At 37.2% G+C, this 17,653-nt stretch overlaps 1 protein-coding gene across 4 annotated transcripts in view; it reads left to right on the forward strand.

Annotated features, from left to right (window-relative positions):
• The window catches only part of DRP2 (dystrophin related protein 2), a 4,029,288-nt gene that overhangs the window by 3,718,349 nt on the left and 293,286 nt on the right, over positions 1 to 17,653 (forward strand). For all 4 annotated transcript variants that reach the window (XM_044057116.1, XM_044057114.1, XM_044057115.1 and 1 more), the window contains one exon: positions 12,629 to 12,694. In XM_044057116.1, coding sequence (XP_043913051.1) covers positions 12,629 to 12,694 — 66 coding nt within the window. The remainder of the gene's footprint in view (positions 1 to 12,628; positions 12,695 to 17,653) is intronic.

The following is a 17,653-nucleotide window of genomic DNA, read 5'->3' on the forward strand; positions in this document are numbered from 1 at the left end:
CAATTATCTGTGCCTCTTGCATACATTTCTGAAAAGTAACTGATGCGATGAGCAGCCATCCAGTCCTGTTATATGCATTATTGAAAAGTGAGAGATTTGACAAGCAGCCGTCTAGGTCTACAGCATGCATTTCTGAAAAGTAACTGATAATTTCATCCTATCCCATTTCAATGATGGAGCACTTAAGGGAATTGGTTCCTATTCCCTCCCGAGGCTGTGATCCCTCAGAAGGATTATATTTGGTTCAGGGGGTTTAACACCTCTACATGGAGTGTGCGGAAGCTTTTGACATAGCGCACCATTTTAAGGTTTTTCAGAAAAATTAATTCAGGTATCCTATCAAAGAAATTTGACTTGACAAAATCAACATATATGCTGTTGTGTACTTACCTACACAAGGACACGTTAGTCATTACCATCCCGGTATTTACTAATGCCACTTTCTGGCTAAATTTCTTCAGATGTCAGTTTATTTGTAATGCAAGAATTTTCTAATAGTGGTGTGACAACCCACCACTGGGCCAGTAATCAAGGAGCCTCAGTCCTCACCACTAGCAGTTCACTGGGAGGATAGCAAGTACACGCCATATTTCCAGATGCAGCTCTCTGCATCAAGTGCAGTTTCTTTTAAGAGCACACAGAGACCACAGTCAGTCTGGGGCTGGTTTCTCACTCTTCCTCTAGATCCCCAATAAGACTACCCACTGGCACAGCCATAGAGTTGAGTTCACAGCTGAGTGACCAAGCCAAGACTCCCAGCACCCTCTCTATCTAACCACTGCTTTGTGTCCCTGCCCAAGTAGCTGACACATACACACTTTGAGGATTGATTTACACACACTCACACACACACACACACTTGGGAGAGGCTGGCACAGGTTTATTAACTATGTCCCCTTCTACTCAGACTATAAGGTAATTACCACTGCCACCAGTCAAGTCCTTATCAGCTACTTTAAGGCCTTTAACCAAGGCTGTCCGATCTTACTGTGTAATATTACTATTAACACAAATTATAGTTTGACCAAGAGTGAGGCTATTAGAAGTAGCCTGCAAAGTGTCACTGAATAAATATGTAAGTACTGTCAAAACTTAAATATCTCTACACAGATCAGCTACAATGAAAGGTTTTAATATATTTAATAATAAACAATAAAAGAAGAAGAATATATACTCACAGTGACATCAGAGTTCAAAACCACAGGAAATATTTAAAACAACATTGCAGGACAGTCTCAAATAAATAAAGAAAAATATCTAAACTAAGCTTCACTATATTTCTGATTGAATCTAAGAGAATTGCTATAATCTCAGAATTTATTAATAGAGCAAGACAGATGTGTTGAATGGATCTTCTAGTTGTTGTCAGGTCCAAGACGGAATGCAGAATGCTCTGTTTCACTAAGAGACTTCTCAAATTAGTATCTAAAATATTACTTGTGGGATAGCTTGCAGAATGGGTCTACTTTATTTCAGCGGAAAATCAGATGATTGAACACTGTTCGTTCGAACACTAATAGTCAAACCGACAAAATAGCGAACGGCCGGAACAGCAAATGTTTTCCCAGGAAAAGAAATCTCTGGGCCGGCTGTCTGGGTTGTGCCATTTCCTCCACTTTAGTGTGATCACAGAGTTGGCATATTTAAGTGGGGGTGTGTGGTGGGCGTAGCCCCCCCCCCCCCACTTCATTTACTGTTTAGTGTTTTTTTTTTTTTGTTTGTTTTTTTGGGAACAGCAATTTTTTCCCTGGGAAAAAAAAATTGCTGTTCTGGTTGTTCAATGTGATGCGTTTTCCAGATTTAGGGGGTCAATAAAACAATGTTCGATTATCTGATCTTTCGTTGTTATAATATAGACCCTGCATAATGACATCATTTCTTGTCATCTGACTTATAGTTCCCAGACCCAAAACAACCATTGATGGCAGCTGGTAACATTCAGCGTCTACTTTAAAAATACAAAGACAAGAGCTTCTCCTCAGATCTCTGGTAGATGCTGGAAGTCATAAAACACTTGCATTCCTTCATGCTTTCAAGACAAGTAATTAATTCACCCTAAAGACAATACAGAAAGTTTCCTACTACAGACATTGTGCCTGTTGCTGTATTGAAAACTGTAAGATACCATCCTTTATGGCCTAGAGGGATTATATTTAGTTCAGGGGGTTGAACACCTCTACGTGGAGTGCATGGAAGCTTTTGACCTAGGGCAACATTTTAAGGTTTTTCAGGAAAATTCATTCAGGTATCCTATCAATGAAATTTGACTTGACAAAATCAACATATACTGCATGCTGTTGTGTACTTTATGTATGCAAGGCGACATTAGTCATATCCATCCCAGTATTTACTAATGCCACTTTCTGGATAAACTTCTTCAGATGTCAGTTTATTTGTAATGCAAGAATTCTCTAATAGTGGTATAATAGTTTATAGTCTGGATGATGTAAGATAAGGTTGTAGTACTGTAATCAACATCTGTCTGCCTACAAAAGTACTCCTTGGAGGTATTAACAATAGATTTTGGGTGTCACCATTTTTATTGATTTAACAATGGCATTTAATATGTTTTATGATGAACTCGTGCTTTGGATTCTTGCTGAAAATGTGATGTCTCTAGTTATGTGTGACTGAATTTAGAATAGTTTACCCAAATCTAGATGTTTTTATTTTATCATTCCTTCTTTAGTACATTGCAGTATGCCTGAAGGGTTAGTACTTCACTCACTAGTGATTAGTGGTTGGGGTTGGCATAACAGTTAATGTATTTACCTCACAGACACAAGACACCGGGTTTGATTCTAATCTGTGAGGATAATTGGCTATGCTTAAAATGCCACAAAAGGGCAGGTAGCTTAGACTTGCATATAAACTTATGAACTTACTATCCGAATTCTCTTGTCTACAGATAACCTGCTGCTATTTAGGATACTCTCCTGTCAAGCAAAATACATAGAAAAAAATGGGAATTGTGGGAACAATACATAAAGGGGAGGAATGAGATTTAAGAGAAGACAGGACTTAAATGAGCTATGTAATGTTTGAAAATGATTGGGTAGATTATAAGTGCTGTATAATGTCTGCAACTGGGAGTGTGTCAGTATAGTTTGTGATATAAATGCTTGCAACTTGGATTGTGTCAGTGTGGTTTGTGTGCATTTATATAAATGTATGATTGCTTATGTCATAAGTGATGGTTTAATAAAGATATTTCTTGTTTAAATAAAGGGGGCAGGAATTGCATAATTTATGTAATGTTGCTTAGGTTATATGATATATAGCAATATATGTGAAGTATAATGTATATTAATTTTAACTTGTTAATACAGTTTGATTACTTTTATATAAATGTAAATGTGCCTGTGTCACAAGTGATAATTCAGTAAAGGTATTTAAAACAAACCAACAAAAAAGTGCAGAATGATTTTGAAGCACTCCGACAATGCTTTCCAGATGAATTTTACTGAAATAAAAATGAGTACTTATGTATTATCACAACTAGATTCTGAACAGGAGAAACAGATGTTTTCCAAGCCATACTTCTGCCAGAAAATGCAATGAAAGTTTCCAATGAGGAGAATGTAACATTACTTACTACATCTGTGTACCTTTCTACCTTTCAGGATGATAAATATATACAGTTTGCTTGTTTATTCTGGAGGGTGGTCAGTCAGACAGTGTTGGGACTGTCACTGTCGTAAAGGCCTAACGACTTTTACTCATTCATCCCTGGTAGCTGTTTGAAGCAACAACTTTTTTAAGTCCATGACATCACTTAGAAACACTTTCACATTTCTAGACACACAACTTCATCATCTTTTCATTAAATCACCGGGTGAAATCTGTCAGCCTAAGCATGCCAGTCAAGCGTGCACAACTGTACATGATGCCTGGCTTCCATATTGTATTGTCACTGTCTCACATGTAAAAGATGCATTTGTTTCAGTATCCAATTTCAGATCCTTCCTAGTATTTATGTTACTGCAGACATTTGAGTGCACCAAGTTTATAATGGCAGTGTTTACAAATCTGTTTCCATTTTGAAGCAATTTTCCCATGACTTTTTTGGGCTCCTGTGGAATTCTTTAAGAAAGCAGGTGAGACATGTCTCCTAACAGTATTACACCACACCAAAACTATGTGATGGAGTTGTGATGCCCCTGCACTAGCCCAGTAATCAAGGAGCCTCAATCCTCACCACTACCACGAGTGAGGAATATACACATTGGGAGGATGACAAGTACACACACTGTAAAGTAAAATTTCCTTTAAGAGCACACAGAGATCACAGTCAGTCTAGGGCTGGTTTCTCTCTCTTTCTCCAGATCCCCAATAAGACTCCCCACTGGCACATCTATAGGTTTAAGATATAAGCTAAGTGGTCAAGCCAAAACTTCCAGCACCCTCTCTGTCCAACCAGTGCTTTGTGTCACTGCCCAAGTAGCTGACACACACACACTTTGAGATTTGGTTTATATACAAACACACAGACACTCCTGGGGAAGGCTGTCACAGGTTTACTAGCTATGCCCCCTTCTACCCAGACTATAAGGTAGTTATTACTGCCACCAACCGCTACTTATCAGCTACTGTAAAGGCCCTTACCAAATGATGCCCAGTTATACTGTGTAATGTTACTGTTATCCAAATAGTAAGTGTGACCAGAACTTTTAAGGCTATTTAGGAGTGGCCTATACAGTATCAACAAATACATGCAAGTACCCTAAGAGCTTAAATATCACTAAACAAAACCAGCCACAGTTAAAAGGTTTAAATATATTTAATAATAAATAAAATCACAAGACAATACTCATTAACTCAACATAGTGACAACAGAGTTCAGACTCACAGGAAATATTTTAAAACAGCATTGCAGGACAGTCTCACATAAACACATAAACATTTAAACTAATCTTGCTGTATTCCTATCTTTATGTAAGAGATACTATGCCCTAACTGTCTTACTTACAGAGCCAGGCAAATACAGATGAGTGGATGATCTTACTAGGTCCAAGACAAGATACAAAATGCATTGACTTTCTCTGAAAGATTGTTCTTAAATTAATAATACACATTACTACTGGGTCATCTCAGATTACATAATTCTTGTCACCTCTGCCTTAGTTTCCAGGCCAACAGGAACTTAAAATGTAACATGTGTCTGTGAAAAATACTTATCTCTCAGATGTACAGCTGCTAGGAAGTCACAGAGCAATACCAAAACACTTTACATGTGAAACCTAGTAATTATCTCCATCTCAAGACGATAGAAAGAAACCCCTAACACTAGACATCCTGAATCTTATCTGAGGTGAACTAACTTTATAGCATATCATAAAACTCGTTCCTTTTTTCTTAGAGTTTGCAAGTTAACTCTGTATATTCCAGCCTTTACCATCAACATATACATTTGCATAGACATGTAGTTTATACATATTTCTGCTCTTTTCCAGCAGGGTGCACTGTGGTTACAATTTTGAAGCTCAGTACAAAACATAAAGTTTTCTTAAATTTCTAAGGGATGCGTACAAACCATATTACTATTCACAAATGACATAGAATTATTTACAAAATTCTAGCCGGCTGGGCTGGCAGCCCTCACAGGAGTGATCATCCAGAAATGAAATCAGTTTTTCTAAAACCATTTACCGAGGACATTTTGAAATGAATTACAGTTAAGACACATGCCAAGTGTGATATTGTCTGCTACCACTGGGAATTACAATTTCAGGTAGTGACTGTGGAATCTGGTTGTGTTAATACACAAGTACCTAAAAGTGATATATTTTTGAGACTCCAAATAAGTTGAACGAAATCTCTCTATACTGGATTGTTCAATTTCTTGATGGCTCAGTTCTTCAGATGGCAGTTCATGTCTATTGCCTAGGGATCTGTCTGGACCTGTTCATCACATTTAGTAAATGTCTGCAGTAGAATATTAGAATATTGATAAGTAAGGATGCCTCTTACTTTATTGATAAGCAAGCATACCTCTTCCTTTAAGGTTTTAGAATTCATACCCTGATGTCATGGTTGAAAATGGTAATGAGGTTCTTATTCCATAACTGGAGTATGGTAATCAACTTGTTACTTAGCAACCACTGTGAATTGTGCTGCCAATACCGCTGAACAATTCTGCATAAATATTCTGCAGTCGCCCAGTGAAAGAATATAGCAATAACCCACACCTGGGTGTGGGTAATGCTGGATTTACCCACAGTTGGTGTGGTTTGGTCACGAGGGCGAAGCCTGAGTGGCCAAACAAAGCCAACCGTGGGTAAATCCAGCATTACCCACACCCAGGTGTGGGTTATTGCTTTTATACAATGACATTATTTAAGAAAAAAAATACGTACTTTTCTTAAATAATGGCATTGTATAATGCCTCCTTGCTGCCCTTACGCAGCTCTCTGGTATTCTGCGGCAGTTCTGATGTACTGCGCATGCGTATGCCCATGCAGTACATCAGAGCTGTGGGCAAAAGCAATGGAGAAAGCAAGATCTCTGTTGCTTTTTACAAACTGTTTCACTATGTTAAATGGGTTTAACATAGCGAGACAGCTTTTAAAAAAGCAACAGAGAATCTCTGTTGCTTTTTTAAAGCTGTCCCGCTATGTTAAACCCATTTAACATAGCGAGACAGTTTTGAAAAAAGCAACGGAGAAAGCAAGATCTCCATTGCTTTTTACAAACTGTCTCGCTATGTTAAAGGAGTTTAACATAGCGAGGCAGCTTTAAAAAAGGCAATGGAAAATCTTGTTTAACATAGCGAGACAGCGTGAAGCAATGGAGATCTTGAGTTCTCCATTGCTGTAAAAAAAGAGTTATAGTAATGGAAAAAGTCCGGGCGACCGGACCTTTTTCCATTACTATAACTCAGATTTACAATGTGCATGCTGCCAATCAGCATGCACGTTTTTGAATATTAATGGGGGGGTCGTTGTATAATAACTGTCTTCCTCTGCATAGTGCTGTGTGCCTCCTCTCAAAGGAGCAGTGCTGTCTTTTTCTTTTTTTGTTTTTTAACTATTGCTTGTGCCTGGCTGATAAATTAGAAGATCTGCTCAGCTGCTATAAATTGTGCTCTATCCTGAAAAGAAACTAATGCTAATTACATTTCCTCCAGTGGAGTTCTGGGAGTTTGTAATCTGTCCTTCCAATTGTTCCATCCAGAGCCTTTTAACAAAATTGAGTTTTATCCTCCTAGTTCAAAAAAATGTCAGTATCTTCAGAACCATACTTTTTACTAAGTAAGTGTGAATGGAAGACTTTTCAACACAAACCAAACTTTACAGTGATTATATGTCATTGTACTGTAGGTCTTAAACTAGATTTTAGAAGTCATAATAACAATTAATAAATATTAATTTTTGAAATCTACTTAGAGTACCTCAGCACTCAAACTACACTCATACTGTCAGCAACATTTTGTTCATCCTTGTTGAAGCTTTTATAGGAGACTAAGCATTCCTATACAACTTGTTTGTTGAGAAACATGGAAACTGTGACATGCATAAATACTGTATGCAGACCACTTCTCTCTTCAGCTGTACTAAGCAAAGGGGAAGTTTTATTGTAGTTATATTGCCCATCTTGTACATTTTGAGATGAACTCTTTCAGTATCTTGTATGTCATTTGGTTTTATAATTATTAATGCAAATATGAACATACAATATTATTTATTTATTGTTGATTGGGGTAGTCTGACTGGGTTTTGGTAGCCCCCTTTAAGTATGGACATGATTAAAGCTCCAGTTACAAAATGGTCAGTTTTATATTCTGGAGAAAAATGTAAAGCTTAAAGTTAAAATACAGTTATACGATAATTGAAAGGCTGATATACTAGAAAAAAATGCAATCGGTAAAATATGGAGTCATTACATATGAATACAAGGTAAATTGGCTGTGAACTCAATACATATTAATGTAAGACAAATTGTCATATACATTGATGTTTAGAATGTCAGATTAGCAATTTTACATTCATTGGTAGGGGATTTAAGAGAGATGAGATGAGGGAGATATGAGTAGAAAGCAGAGAAGAGTTGATAAGAATATAAAGCAGAGGGTAGGTGAGTCATGTGCATATTTCTTGAGTGATGCAGAGAAAAAGAAAGGTCGTAGTGAGTTGAGGTTGATGCAGAAGATAATAAGTATGAGTTAGAATTTTGCTGAAGGGAAAACGATTAGACTCCTACAGGCAATTATGTGCATGCAGCCTGAAGTTTATGTAAGGCTGCCTGTGGACGTCTGCCATCCCTCTAGAGAGTTTAAATTATTTTTTGGAACATTTTTATCAGCTGGTTTTGTTTACATTTGGTGAGAATGGAAGTTTGTTTTCCACTGTGTTTTTAGACTCACTAAATTTTTCCTCATAGTGCAGTAGAGAATATGGCAGCTGTAGCTTTTATTTTTAGTAGCTACAAATATTGAGTCGCCAGATTTATTTTTGTAGGTAATGCTAGATTTACAATGGGCTCACTGATTTTTTTGGCATATCATCGTACAAATTCCTGGATATAAATTAGTTTTCATTCTATAGTCAATGTAAGCTTAGGACTAACCTGAAATTAGATGATAAGAATGGGCTCTGTTCTAGGCCCAACTAATTTTGTTTTCAGATCTTACAGTGTTCTTGTGTTTCCTGATCAGTTACCTTAAGCAATCATCTAAATGCTGCAAGACTTCAGTTGCTGTCCTTAAATCGTCTATGTAAATAATAGTCTACACATCAGCTTGGTTTTAAATCAAAGCTACTTATGTCTTTAATGGCAGTAGAATAAAAACTCAAGAACTAAAATGTGTTTCTTTCTCAGCATTAAACTGCTCAAACTGTTCAGCGGAAGAGTTCAGCAGTTCATTATCTCTTACAAGGCAGATACACTGCATATTATCTTTGGGAATTTTCTCTCCTTTCTTCTAATCCCAGGAAACACTGTCTACATGTTTTCTTTGTTCTAAACAGCAAACAGTTCCTTGGCTTTCTTTTAAACACAGAATATGGTATTTGCTGTCTGTCTGATAAGAAATGATTTCCAGTTCTACGGTTCTCCTTCCAGCATGCACACACTTAAGCTCTGGTTTTAAAAAAATGCACTTGTAGGAACAACTAAACAAGTTCAAGCACATCTAGTGCCAGTTAAACCCAGGTGACTCACTGATAGATGACCTGGGGGAGCTTGATTTCCAGGACCCAAAATACAGCCCCTGCCATCACAATACCTCTGGCTGTTTAGCTCTGTCATATCAAACAGATATTTTGGACAGTTTTCTCCTTATACGGTAATATGTAGTAAACTTTAATCTGTGTCATCCTGTGGGTATAGCACATATTATACATGATTTCTCTGTTTGTATCCTGTAGATTAAATATGCATAGTTAGCTATATACTTTACTAATGTATTGATGAGGTAAGCTCAGAAGGTATATGTGTCTGTTTTCAGGGGTGATCTAAGATCACTCTCGCAACTTCACAATTTGCAAAAAGAAACTGCAATAACACTTTAGATGTTAGCTGTCCATTTTGTTATAGTTAATTGACTTTTTATGCTTGTTTTTGCCTTCTGTTTTGTTTGTATATTATATTTGTTTGCAATTTTATAAATACTAAATGGATGCACGTGTGTTTTTTGTCTGTGGACTGGACTCATATGACTTACCAAAATAACAGCCTTATAAAATAAATACCACTGTATAACTTAGGCTTAAGATAGTGCATGATTCCTCAGTTCATTCTCCTGCTGATAACGACAAAAGCCTTAACCATCTCCAAAGAAATGATTACATGTTTCAGATAATAATTTATATTCATTGGTATCTTGATAATGAAATTAGATAGAAGAAATTTCTGATTTACTGTATCATATTAATAATTATGGGTGATTAAATAGTCCTGTTCTTGAATACATACTAAGTGTGCCTGTGTTTTTAGAGGTCAGAATATATAAGAAACAGGACTGATGCTGTATTGAGAGCCTTGATTCTGCAAATAGGTATCCCCACTATCATCTCAGCGTTTAAACACATTTACTGTTGTGAGAACTGCAAACATTCTTAAATAAAATAGATGAGCAGAAACTTCAGTTCTGCTGATTTATAGAGTAGCAGTATAGTCCCACTTTCAGCTTTAGGATATACATAATAGTAACAGTATGCTTGATCAAGTGGAATCTTGTTCATGGTTGAAGGCACCTAGTGAGGATATATTCCATGTCCTGAAGAATAGCAATGTATTTAGAAAGTTGTGTGAAAATACTTTTAAGAAATATGTAATAAGTACACAAACTTATATAAGAAAGGCACCATAAGTCATTATTTAAGAAGTCTTAAGGCTATCCCTCTATTTTATATAGTGTCTAATTTTCAGAAGTTGCCATTATTACTAGATGACCCAGGCAGGAATAAACAGTAAAACTGGAATTTCATTGTCATAACTACATGTTTTGTTATTTCCTAATGCACCTGTTGATATGACATATGCTAAACAGTTTGCCACTTTTGAAGTTTCAGACTGAGAGTTTTATGTAATATTATCCTTCTAATTTCTGAGGTTAACTAAAAGGGTCAAGCAGAACTGATTATGCTGGTTTGTAAAGTGACAACTTTCCCAGCAGTTTGTTATCGCAGAGTGGTCAGGTATACCATCATGTTGCCAGTAATAGTTACAATGAGTACTTGATACTGATCGGGCAACAATGTAATCCTTACAAAGTTTTCAGTAGTATTTTCCTTTTATTTAAAGCCAGTGTTTTAGTTAAGTTAATTTCATTTAAGCTGTGCCTTTAATTAAAGGGTTTCTACTAAGTCAAGACAGTTTTATAATTAAAACTACAGTGGAAACTAGCAACATCCCATACTTTAAGAAGAATCGTTACCCACATACAACAGTGGAAAATGTCATACTAATGTCACCTAACACTAAAAGGTGGATCCGACATGACTGGAATACATGTCTGGCTCATTAACCCACAAATAGGCCACAAACAGGTGGTCATAATCTTGTTGTTCAAGCCATGAAAGATACAGCCCTCTTCGACTTCCTATTCCATTGAAGAACAAATGGTACCTCAAATACCTGCTTAAAGGAATTAAACTTTCATCAACAGACAAATAAGGCATGTTGTCATGATAAATTCATATCCTAATGTATCCCCCCCCTGAACAAACTTCTACTACATGTCATGCAGAGTAGCACCCTAGCCACCTTCAAGGTAAACCTAGATAATTGTATGGGAGGCACAAATTCTCCCCATAGTTTATCTCATATTTTACTTTTTGAGGCTGGAAGGAACTTGAATAGAATTTTTTTTGGCTAGGCTTGTAATGATCTGCAGAGTGACTGCCTAGTACTTACCTATGAACCATCAACCCTACCAGTAGGTACTGGTGCCAGTGCCAGTCCCCAGAGTGGATGCAACTGTGGTCAGGGATTCCCATGTTCTGCATCATTCTCACCTACTACCCCAAATATAGAGAGTGTAACCATATCTGCAGGAGCTTGTCCACTGGCATGCATTCTGAACACATACACAGCACTCCGGGAGATAAGTCTCTCTGCAGAACCACCAAACCTCTTCACACAGTGTACCTAGATCCCATCAGTCCCTTAGCCAAAATCACAAACTCCTATCCACATCCTTAGTATAAAAGTTATTGAGGGATTAACAACTCCACTCCACAAAACCAAAGTTACGGTGTGTCACTGATACTTAACAGCTAACACCCAAAATGTCAGGGCTGGTATGCTGAAAGTTTTACAATTAATCTATTTTCTTTCAATGAATGTAAGTAAAATAGTTACCATATGACAAAAATTAATGTGGTACTTTGAATCACATAAGTCTATTTTCCCATCATAAAAGGATATGCAATCTTGGGGTAAGTCTAAATTAAGACAATAAGCAGTTTGGTTACTTATCAAAAACGGTAGAGGATTTGTTGCAGATTCAGACTTGAAAACCTTTACTAACAGCACAATAAACTAATACAGGGGCCTAATAAATTTTTACAGGTCATCACAAGTGAGACATTTATCCTGCCATTATATTTGCACTAGCAAAATTTGTGCCTAGTTTGAGTCTAGTTTATTTTTCTTAACTAAAACACCACTATTGTAGGCCTTTCAGGGGCCTAATAAATTTTTACAGGTCATCACAACTGAGACATTTATCCTGCCATTATATTTGCACTAGCAAAATTTGTGCCTAGTTTGAGTCTAGTTTATTTTTCTTAACTAAAACACTACTATTGTAGGCATTTCTCATGAAGAAACCTGCAAACCAGAAACATCAGATTTTTTTCTTTCTCGCTCTCTTTTTTGCATAAATTGTAATGAAAGTAAACATCAAGTTCTGGAATAAACATAAGTCTTCAAAGGGAATGAGATTGCTTTCTATAGCAACACTGCCATCTATTGGGCAACTGGGAAGTAACATCTGTATCCTTTAAATCTGAAACAAGCACATTATAAAACATGGAGAACAAGAAAGAACAGTAAAGATTAAGTTGCAGAAGAAAGGTAGATTTCATAATATAGTCTATTAAAGTTTAACTACATCAGTATAAGATATATTCATCCAAATTCAGAATGTACTAATTGCTATGATGTATTCTTTTCATATCTGCAGGCTTGCTGAGATGGAGAATCAGAATTGTACCTTCTTCAATGATAGTCTGTCGCCAGATGAAAGCATGTAAGTACAGTTCATTTTATACTTGTTTTTTTTTTTTTGTAGGCAACCCTATATTCTCTGTTGTTGTTACTCTGTATTTCTGGCAGTTTTTCTAATCAGTGTACGTAATGTAGCAATGTCAGTTTAGTTCTCACACGCATTTGTATTTTGCACACATCATTTCAGCCCTTTCTCCTGATACGCCTGTTTCAAAAGACACTATTAGATTGTCCATCTAAGAAATCTTCAGCAAACTGGAGTACTGACTCTGCCTATACATTACATTCCTATCTACAAATGTATATACTTACATGCATTTTGAAACATCTTTTCTGCATGTACCTGACAAGCATAATTTCTCCCATTTATTCAAGAAACCTCAAACAATGCGAAATGCCACTATCCAGTTAGCCATCGGTTCCTGCTTGCCCTGTCTCCCAGGTTTACCTCGACTGCCTAAATGCTCATAACTTGTACCATAATGCTATCTAATTGAAACATAATTGCTTTCACACACACGCATCTCCTGATTGCAAAACCCAAACATGTTACAAAGTGGGTCATCATCCCTGGTCCTTGTGCTGTTTCTTTTACAACACTTTGCCTCCACAAGGTGGCAGTGTTGCAGTAGACTTACTGTCTTGCTTCCCCAAGAATAGTTAAACCATTAGGCATTCATTGCAACCATTGCTGCCAAGCTCATTCAGCACCCAAATCACAAGTTGATCTCAGGTTTTCTGGTTCACAATTAGTGCAGGACTGCTGGCAGGAGGAAGACCCAGGCCTAATGAGTCTGTGCAGTTATTGCACTCGCTCATCCTGTTTTTTCCCTCCTACTCTTGCACATTTTTCATGCTCTGTTAAATGTTTGTGTGTTATTATACCATGACCCCCCCAAAACGTGCACGCTGATTGGCCAGCATGCCCGTTGTAAATCGAGTTATACTAATGGAAAAAGGTCCAGTCGCCCGGACTTTTTTCCATTAGTATAACTCGTTTTAAACACTGTCGCTATGTTAAATGGGTTTAACATGGCGAGACAGTTTAAAATAAGCAACGGAGATCTCCGTTGCTTATTTTAAAGCTGTCTCGCCATGTTAAACCCATTTAACATAGCGAGACAGTGTTTAAAAGCGGAGAAAGCAAGATCTCCGTTGCTTTTAGTGTCTCGCTATGTTAAATGAGTTTAACATAGCGAGACAGTTTAAAATAAGCAACGGAGATGTCCGTTGCTTATTTTAAACTGTCTCGCTATGTTAAACTCATTTAACATAGCGAGACACTAAAAAGCAACGGAGATCTTGCTTTCTCCGTTTTTGCTCAACTCTGATGTACTGCGCAGGCACGCAGTACATCAGAACTGCCGCGGATGCCAGACATCTGCGGAAGGGCAGTAAACAGGCATTATACTATGCCATTATTTAAGAAAAGTAATAGTTTCTTTTCTTAAATAATGTCATGGTATAATAGCAATAACCCACTTCTGGGTGTGGGTAATGCTAAATTTACCCACGGTTGGCTTTGTTTGGTCCCTCGGGACCAAATCACGCCAACCGTGTGTAAATTTAGCATTACCCACACCCAGGCGTGGGTTATTGCTATATTAGCCCCCTCCACCAAGCCTGATAATTTATTTAACCAGTCCACTACTTTCTTTACTTAGTAAAACTTTCTCATATGCAGATTTAAATGGGTCACTTCTCGCTGCAGGTTTGCTCTTTCATTCATGCCCTATTGTTTCTCCCTAGATCTGTTCATTCATGCTTTCCTGTAACTGTTTTATGTACCCAGAAAATGCCCCGTGTTATTCTCCTGGCTTCCAGAGACTCTGGCATCATATGGTGCCACTTCTTCTCCCTTAAAATCCTTGCATATCTTCCTGTATAACTTTTCTGTCAGATTTATGTCTCTGTCCCTGTGTGGTCTCCAGGTTTTATGATCCAGAAGGGTCTCACTAGTGACAGATAATCTGCAAGCATTAATTCATTGATTTTTGAATGATTTTCTCTCATAATGAGACCCAGCATCTAGCTGGTTGTAAATGCTGCTCTCTCGCATTAATCCTGGTACTTTATACTTCAAATAATAATCGTAGGCTCATTTCTAGTATGTGTGCCTGGAATATTTCCTCTTACCTCAATTCCAACCCCAGATAATCTTTTGCAAGTCAAAGCACTTTACAGCTGTGCAGGTTAAACCTAAACTACTGGCTCTTGACCATGATGTCAACTTTTTCAGATTTTTTATAGTGTTCCTTTCTGCAAAAACAACTGAACTCCCAATCTCACATGAATGCATTAAAAATGACAAGACCCAGCAATGGGCCCCATGGAGCAGCACTGAGTATCTTTTGTTTCTTCTGTCATTTCTTCCTTTATCACCAGAATAAAGGTAGCTGAACAATAGTCCTATCTTCCAACTCTTCCTCCAGCTACTTACACATAGTGTCACCTTCTCCTACCACTTTTAGTTAACCCCACAGTATACTATATAATATACTATAGTTTAATATAGTATAGTGTGATATAGTATAGAGTCAAAGCTTTGCTGAAATGCTAGTGAGCATATCTGCTCAGCTGCAAAGATGAACATTTTTCATTACCCAGTCAAGGAACTGCATCAGGGTGGTTTAACAGGACTTCTTGGCAATGATCCCATGTTAGTCTCTTACATTAAGTCTGTCAACTTCTTCATGAATTTTCTTCCATGCTCATAACCAACAGAGATGACTACCCGGCCTGTGGTTAGAGCACTTTCTTTAGACTTCATTTAATGACACCATCTGAGTTTGACTTCAGTACCCTGACTCAACACCATCCTTCAAAGAAATATTCAAAGTCTCTGTGGCCATTTCTACTTGCACCATGGCTGTCTTTCTGAAAATCTTGAAGAATCCCTTCTTGGCCATTTCATTGTGAGCACCTATGTCCCTTACTTCATTACCTCATCCTTCTTATTTCCCCCATCAGATTGTAACTTACAGTGTAGGTCATACCCCCCTTATTCACTTGAATTCAATAACCTTTTCCTTGGTAAATGCTAAAAAGTACTTATTCAGAATTTTGGCTTACACTCCTTCTCTGTTACATCTTCATCTGACTACTCCAACTGGAGATTCTTCATATCTTTTCTCTTTCTTTCCCTGTGTACATAAAGAAATACATTTCTCCTTCAATATTCATCTTATAGGATGCATTTCCATAGTTGCTTTGATCTGCTTTACCCCATTGTTTCTTTCTTTCTTTATTTCTTTGTACTTTTTCTTTAAATTGATTTTTCATGTCTTGTAGGTCATTTCTGGAACTGTTGTACTCTCTTCCTTTCCCTTTAAACCATATTGGTTTTATCCCAGCCTACTGAGCCTATGTACCAATCTTTTCTGGATTGTATCCTTCGGTTTTTCTGATTCTTTTTTTTTTTTTTTTTTTTTTTACTGTTCAACTCTCTCTTCCCCCAACCTGTTCCTTACTCTTATTGTAGCACTCTAGTATTCTCATATTCCATTCTAGTATACTCCTCAACTCACTTGTTTGTGACACAATCATTTATATCTAGCCACATAATAAACCATAATATAAATACATTCAGTTTTTACCAGAGAAGCCAAAAATTACCTCTTCTGTTACTAAGTCAAGAATCTTCCCCTTCCTGTTTTTTCCCTCACTTTTTTATGATTACTTCCTGATCAATTGCCATCATAATTTTGTTATTTTCCCTTCCTTTTCTGCTGAAATCAATATCTGGCAAAGTGAAGCCTCTCATTATCACTACCCCTTTCCTACCATTTTGCTTCCTACCCCTCTCCTCACTAAGCTAAGTTTTTTCTCAGTAGTATATGGAGATCTATAAACTGTGTCAGTTCAAAACTTACCCCTTTCTACCCCCCATTTCATTTCTAGGTAGCTGACATTGATCTTTCACTCTTCAGTCCCAACCTTGTCTTAACTATTGTTTGCTGATTCTTCCTCTTTATTTAAGCTGAATTCCAGACTTTCCCTTGTGTAACCTGCCATTCCTCAATGATCATTTTCATTCTGTCTTTTCTGAACAATCTGATGTTGGAAAACTACCACACACACTGTTTCGCCTTTGCCTACATTTCCATCATTTCTGCAACATTTTCTTCGTCTCTTATCACACACTACAGCGCTGCCACTCTCTCCCCAGACTCTTGACATTGCTTAGTAGCACCGGCTAGCCACACCTTTTGCAGCGTTACTCTTTTTCTTCCTACCACTTTATTTATGTAACATTTGCTAATTGGGAAAGTCTGACTGGAAAACAATGCCCCTTTTTAGTGGAAGCCCAGAGGAAACAAGCTCTACAATATATAGTAATAAACACTGGAGAAAACAACAATACACATGGCAAACAATATAATATAAAACAGTATGGTGCGACACATAGAACATGCTATAAAATGGTAGTATATCAAGTTTTCCTTTCTGTTCACTTGAATTAATCTTCATCCTTAGTTTCATCTTGCATAGTTCCTGCCTTATTTCATTTTCCATTCATACCTGCCTGCTCTGTCTCTTCAATTCCATTTCAGTTCAGTAGTTGTGATGTACTTTCCACATCCCCTCTTTCAGCACTGGTGCCCCCTGAGGTATTAAGACATAACTCATGCCTGTTGACCATGTCCTCATAATCCCATGTCTTCACCTATTCTGCTACAGTTCAGTCCTGCTTTTCCTTCCTGTACTTCATCAGCCATTAATTATACTGTGCAGAAAGATCACCACACATTGCATGTAGGCTTTGCACAGTGTGGTCATTATTTATTTAACTTTCAAAACTTCAGAAATGTGTAGAAGTGATCATTATATTTGGTTCAATTGCAGTTTATACTTGCTGAGAGAAAGTCTGATGTAAGTTTTTCCTTGTCAATATTTACATTTCCCAGTATCATTTCTTCATACTGTATATAATTAGTTGTCCAGGAGATAATTTCTTCTAAAGTTGTTACATTGTTTCCAG

Source organism: Protopterus annectens, chromosome 15.part0 (genome assembly GCF_019279795.1).
Source record: "Protopterus annectens isolate FY-2018-M chromosome 15.part0, PAN1.0, whole genome shotgun sequence".
In the NCBI taxonomy this organism is placed as follows: Eukaryota; Metazoa; Chordata; order Ceratodontiformes; family Protopteridae; genus Protopterus; species Protopterus annectens.